General features: G+C 33.3%; 2 protein-coding genes across 12 annotated transcripts in view; one reads left to right on the top strand and one right to left on the bottom strand.

The window, feature by feature from the left end:
* The window catches only part of LOC108366875 (uncharacterized), a 23828-nt gene extending 18231 nt beyond the window's left edge, over positions 1 to 5597 (top strand). For 5 of the 10 annotated variants that reach the window (XM_017621357.1, XM_017621359.1, XM_017621358.1 and 2 more), the window contains exons 3-7: positions 3573 to 3773; positions 3863 to 4035; positions 4782 to 5169; positions 5243 to 5285; positions 5325 to 5597. In XM_017621357.1, the coding sequence (XP_017476846.1) occupies positions 3573 to 3773; positions 3863 to 4035; positions 4782 to 5169; positions 5243 to 5285; positions 5325 to 5550 (1031 nt within the window). In that variant the 3' untranslated portion in view covers positions 5551 to 5597. The remainder of the gene's footprint in view (positions 1 to 3572; positions 3774 to 3862; positions 4036 to 4781; positions 5170 to 5242; positions 5286 to 5324) is intronic. The other 5 variants (XM_017621363.1, XM_017621356.1, XM_017621354.1 and 2 more) reach the window with 5 other exon arrangements.
* LOC108366872 (uncharacterized) overlaps positions 1 to 5599 on the bottom strand; it is a 38976-nt gene that overhangs the window by 7429 nt on the left and 25948 nt on the right. The gene's annotated exons all lie outside the window — the stretch shown is intronic.

The following is a 5599-nucleotide window of genomic DNA, read 5'->3' as shown; positions in this document are numbered from 1 at the left end:
AAGGCACTGTTGCCAGCTTGGTGCTTTTCGCACTAAATTTAGTGCGTTTTTTTTTCAAACGCGAACAATTTTTAGTTTGGTGCTTGGTGCGTTTTTTGGTGCTTTTTCTTAGTTTGAAGACACCAAATCTGTAAATCTAAACAAAAAAAATTGAAGCTAAATTACTAGAAATGGTAAATATTTTATCAACTTTACAAAAATGGAAACAAAATCATGGCCCAATGACAATCTTAAGCGAGCATATGTTTGCCAACAAATTTTTGACACGAACAGATTTTTCCCGCTATGCGCTCAAATAAGGCACATCAAAAAGGGAATGAAAATTTCNTATTGCCAATGGCTGGTTTACTGTATACTGTGGATTTGACACTGCCTTAGCTCAGTAGAATGAGAAGAAAAACGGGAAGAAATGAGTCCCCATTTGGGAAAAATATAAAATTTCACATTTTCCTCTAAACAAAATTTGAAGTAACACTGTTTCACGTAAGGCAGTCAATAGTGCGGAATTAGAGCGAGAAGTTGCCAATTGATAACACCTTGCATTATTGCATCATGATACATACATATGTATGCATTTAGGTACTTGGGTAAGTACGATACAAGGCACTGTTGCCAGCTTGGTGCTTTTCGCACTAAATTTAGTGCGTTTCTTTTTCAAACGCGAAAAATTTGTAGTTTGGTGCTTGGTGCGTTTTTTGGTGCTTTTTCTTAGTTTGAAGACACCAAATCTGTAAATCTTAACAAAAAAAATTGAAGCTAAATTACTAGAAATGGTAAATATTTTATCAACTTTACAAAAATGGAAACAAAATCATCGCCCAATGACAATCTTAAGCGAGCATATGTTTACCAACAAATTTTTGACACGAACAGATTTTTCCCGCTATGCGCTCAAATAAGGCACATCAAAAAGGGAATGAAAATTTCGTTATTAGTCTGTTCCTTTGAACTTCGGACTAAAACCTGTGGAACTGTCAAACTACAATTTTACTCTCTCAAATGAGAGTAAAAGGAGAACAGATGCAGAAGTGCATAGGAACGCAAAAAGCACTATTTCCTGTAAAAACGTCAGTCGGTTTGTTTACATGTCATTTGTACAACACTGATTTAGCTGAAATAGCACTAAATAATTATTAAAATCTATACATATTCAAACATTTCGCTGTTTACTTCCATTTTTTACAAATATAAGGTTATTTGCTCNTGCATTTAGGTACTTGGGTAAGTACGATACAAGGCACTGTTGCCAGCTTGGTGCTTTTCGCACTAAATTTAGTGCGTTTCTTTTTCAAACGCGAAAAATTTGTAGTTTGGTGCTTGGTGCGTTTTTTGGTGCTTTTTCTTAGTTTGAAGACACCAAATCTGTAAATCTTAACAAAAAAAATTGAAGCTAAATTACTAGAAATGGTAAATATTTTAGCAACTTTACAAAAATGGAAACAAAATCATCGCCCAATGACAATCTTAAGCGAGCATATGTTTACCAACAAACTTTTGACACGAACAGATTTTTCCCGCTATGCGCTCAAATAAGGAACAATCAAAAAAAAAAGGGAAATCAAATTTCGTTATGTTTCAGTTGTCAAGCAGTCGGGGGAAAAAAGTTCTTTATGTTAGTTCACGAGATCAAAAGAGACTGCAGTGTAGATTTAAACCACCACATAGTTCAAGAAACTTCATTTTTTGTTTTTGCTTTTGTTTGACAGGAATTGGTGAAAAAATTATGTAAAATGAAGAAAAATTCAACATATAAACAGTCAGGATTTTTTTTTTTAAATATTTCTTGAATCTAAGCGAAGCGGCAACGCTGAACACAGCTGCAAATTAAAAAATAAGAATAAGCATGTTATTGTAGCTTGGACGAAAATATTTGAATTTATAGAAAACAGAAAAAATTCGACCATCGAGCAAGAAACATTTGATTTGTATTAATTTAAATCAGCATCCCTACNCTGACTAAATCCTGTAAACCGGACTGCTATTGGAACAGACTATATGTTTCAGTTGTCAAGCAGTCGGGGGAAAAAAGTTCTTTATGTTAGTTCACGAGATCAAAAGAGACTGCAGTGTAGATTTAAACTACCACATAGTTCAAGAAACTTCATTTTTTGTTTTTGCTTTCGTTTGACAGGAATTGGTGAAAAAATTATGTAAAATGAAGAAAAATTCAACATATAAACAGTCAGGATTTTTTTTTAAATATTTCTTGAATCTAAGCGAAGCGGCAACGCTGAACACAGCTGCAAATTAAATAATAAGAATAAGCATGTTATTGTCGCTTGGACGAAAATATTTGAATTTATAGAAAACAGAAAAAATTCGACCGTCGAGCAAGAAACATTGATTTGTATTAATTTAAATCAGCATCCCTACAACAAATTTGTATGCATATAAAGTCCATTAAATACTCCGATAAAAATTTGGTGCTTTTTTCGAGAGAAAAAAACGCGATTTTTCTTGGGTTTTAGTGCTTTTTCAAAATCAAAACTTGGCAACACTGATACGAGGTGTATTTTATTTAAATACACCTTGGTACGATATGTCCGTATGAACATGTGTATATGCGTGTTGTATGCATACGGTGACCATATTAGGTCCATTCCTTATCTTTTCGGACTAAGATCTGAAAAGTGTCAAAATGCAAGAGCGTAAGCAAAATGCGCTCACTAAAAGAGAATAACAGGAAAAAGTAAAGTAACGCAAAAAACCAAATTTTTAGTCCAAAGAATGGCAACAACAAAGCTAACGTCAAATAAGAATAGAAATGTACATATGTACAAAACACATTCACACAAGCACAATAAACACTTACTATATCAATTATTTTTTGCCTCCTTCCACTTTCAATTCACTTTTCTTACTTTTTAGATTATTTTCACTTTTTGTGTATTCTTTAATTTCCGTTAATTTTAATTCAGTTGAGTTTGACACTTTTCACAACCAGTAATGCCAACCGGGCGAGAATTCCGCGATTTTGGTGGAATTTGAATTTCTCGGGGGGAATCGGGGATTAAGTTTAAAAGTTGGGGGAATACGTTGTACAAACGATTTTTTTTTAGAACATTCCTATTGAGAATAAAATTACAACTTGTGGTAACAATCCCTCATTACGGTGTTACGGATTTAAATCAAAAAGTAATTGCCTCATCCAAACGTGTGTGTCAACGCCTGTCAAAGTTTTGAGCAGTATAATAAAAGTAAGTATTTATCACTATATGTGGAATATTTTGCCAGAATTAAGTTTAAAAAGTTGCAATCAGAAATAAATAAACTTGCCATAGATACTTTGGAGGCAAATTTACTTACAATACAACTATTTAAAAGTCCAGCCTCTCTTGATTTTAGTTAGACTTGTAGAAAGTTAAAAGAAAATTATCTAGAAATATATGATTCCAAGGAAGATGGATGCATCTATGCCCGATATACACATATAATAGATATACTTTACGAAATATACTCAGAAGTAGTGTTGCCGTTTTGATCCATTCACTTCAAAACCGATATGTGTTTATCCATTTTTGGATATCTCCTTTTTGAATAAAACGGTAAATATTTTGCATTTTCTCCAACAGTTAAACAAGTTCGTGAGCATTGGATTAGCTTGCGAATCCAATATCGTGAGAATTTGAGGCGTGAAGTAGTGCAAGGCGCAAAGCCGCGATGGAAACTTTACCCCCAAATGTCGTTTCTACGAGATTGTACAATTATTAGAAACAAGAACAAAGCTTCTTCGGATTCAGAATCGGACATGGAAATAACACAGAAACACACAGGTACTAACAAAATTAATTTGTTTGCGAGTATTTTTACTAGGTTAGTAAAATGTTTTTTTTTTTCTAAATTATTTACATATTTGTTCCAGTAGCTAATAGCGACAAGGAATTTAAAAATTCCGACGTGGACGAGGTCCAATTATGTGAAGTAGCTGAGCAAAAAGAAGCTGATTCCTGCATTATTGAAGAATGGATTAAAACCGAAATAGCTTTAGATGAAGAGATGAAGGCAAAAAATGTTGCATTTGATAATGATACAAGGGTAAGAGAAAATTTTAAAGACAACATTTTACATTTTTTTACTGCCAGGAACAGAACAGGAATTACACTGAAAATGGCACATCGCCGAGACCGGTTTGTATCGTAAACAAAATTTGACACAAAACAACAAAAAAGAAAAAAATTATTGAAAATCAATGCGATTTTTTAGCCGCTCTAAACTTGCACTTATTTTACTAGAATTTTATAAGCTTGTTAAATGCATACCCAAAAATAAATTCTAAAAATTCTGGTTATAAAGTTTGAAATTTAGATAAAAATTTGTTGGATTTTTCTAAACTCTGTACAAAGTTTGAAAGTGTGATTTATACAGTTTTTGATAAAGCATGAATCATAATATTTATAAAAAAATATAAAAAAAAATTTAGCTTGAAAAACATTGTAAATATTAATAACGAAACACCATTAATCCATTTTTAACCGTCACTGTATGTATATGTAAATGGTGGAAGATCGACCTATTTCGGCAGCCAGTTCGAAAGCGCTCTATTTCAGAAAACTTTTCAAAAACGCCCTACTTCTGAATTTGTTTGGAGAACGCCCTATTTCTAATGAAAATACATTGAAAATGTGCTGCGATATGGCGATTTCGAACTGGCTGCCGAGATACATAGGTCGATCTTCAAGTCGGCCATCGATATGTATTGTGATTTCACTCCAATGTAAAAATTTTGAGCAGCCCTGGCCTAAAGTAAAATTCTCCTTAAACTTTTCTATGCTTTATTTCAGACAACAGATCAAGCGCCTGAAGAATCAAATATAAAAACTACAACAAGGCAACAAATTATGGTTCATATTCCACATACCAGTAGCACTCCTGTAAGAACCTCATTAATTAAACGGCGCCGTGTGGAAAATGAAGAATGCAATGAAACTGAAAAAATTAATGCGGGATCGCAGATTTCTATACGTAATGCAAGCGAATTACTTGCCGTACATGCAACAGAAGGAGTCGAGTGTGACACAAATATGGACAATCGAGAATCACAAACTAGAAAGAATAGATGGGCCAAGGAAATATATATTCACGAATCGCCCGAAGATGATTTAACAAACTTGCACGAAATCAGTGAGGACACCACCACAGACGATTGCGGATTGCAAAAACGCTACATTGGTAATTAATTATTTAACAACAATGAATATCATTAATTATTTTTAATTTAATTTTTTTTATGATTTTTAAATAGCAGCACAAACACACACGTGTGTGGATAAACAGGTTAGAGACAGAATCGAACAGTGTAAACGTTCACCTGCGGAAGTAGAAGTAAAAGAGTGCCAAATAGATAGCGTAGATACTTCTACTAAATACTTAAAGAAAAAGAAGAATAAGAAAATAAAAGCTAAGCGAGACATGCAACAAAAAGATGATGACTACCATTTTGTCATCAGTCTTTTGCCGTACTTGCGGCGTGGGAATTTGGAGCGAAAATTGCAAACGCGTATGGATTTGATGAAGGTCGTTATGGAGGGGCTAAAATGTAATGACGAGTAGATAATAAAATACAAGACAAATATTTATACCTCAAAAAGAAAAAAAAAAA

The sequence above is a fragment of the Rhagoletis zephyria genome, unplaced genomic scaffold, assembly GCF_001687245.7.
Source record: "Rhagoletis zephyria isolate East Lansing unplaced genomic scaffold, Rhagoletis_zephyria_1.1 Rzeph_scaffold_02428, whole genome shotgun sequence".
In the NCBI taxonomy this organism is placed as follows: Eukaryota; Metazoa; Arthropoda; class Insecta; order Diptera; family Tephritidae; genus Rhagoletis; species Rhagoletis zephyria.
The sequence above is the reverse complement of the archived record's forward strand: the minus strand, read 5'-3'. Positions and strand labels throughout refer to the sequence as shown.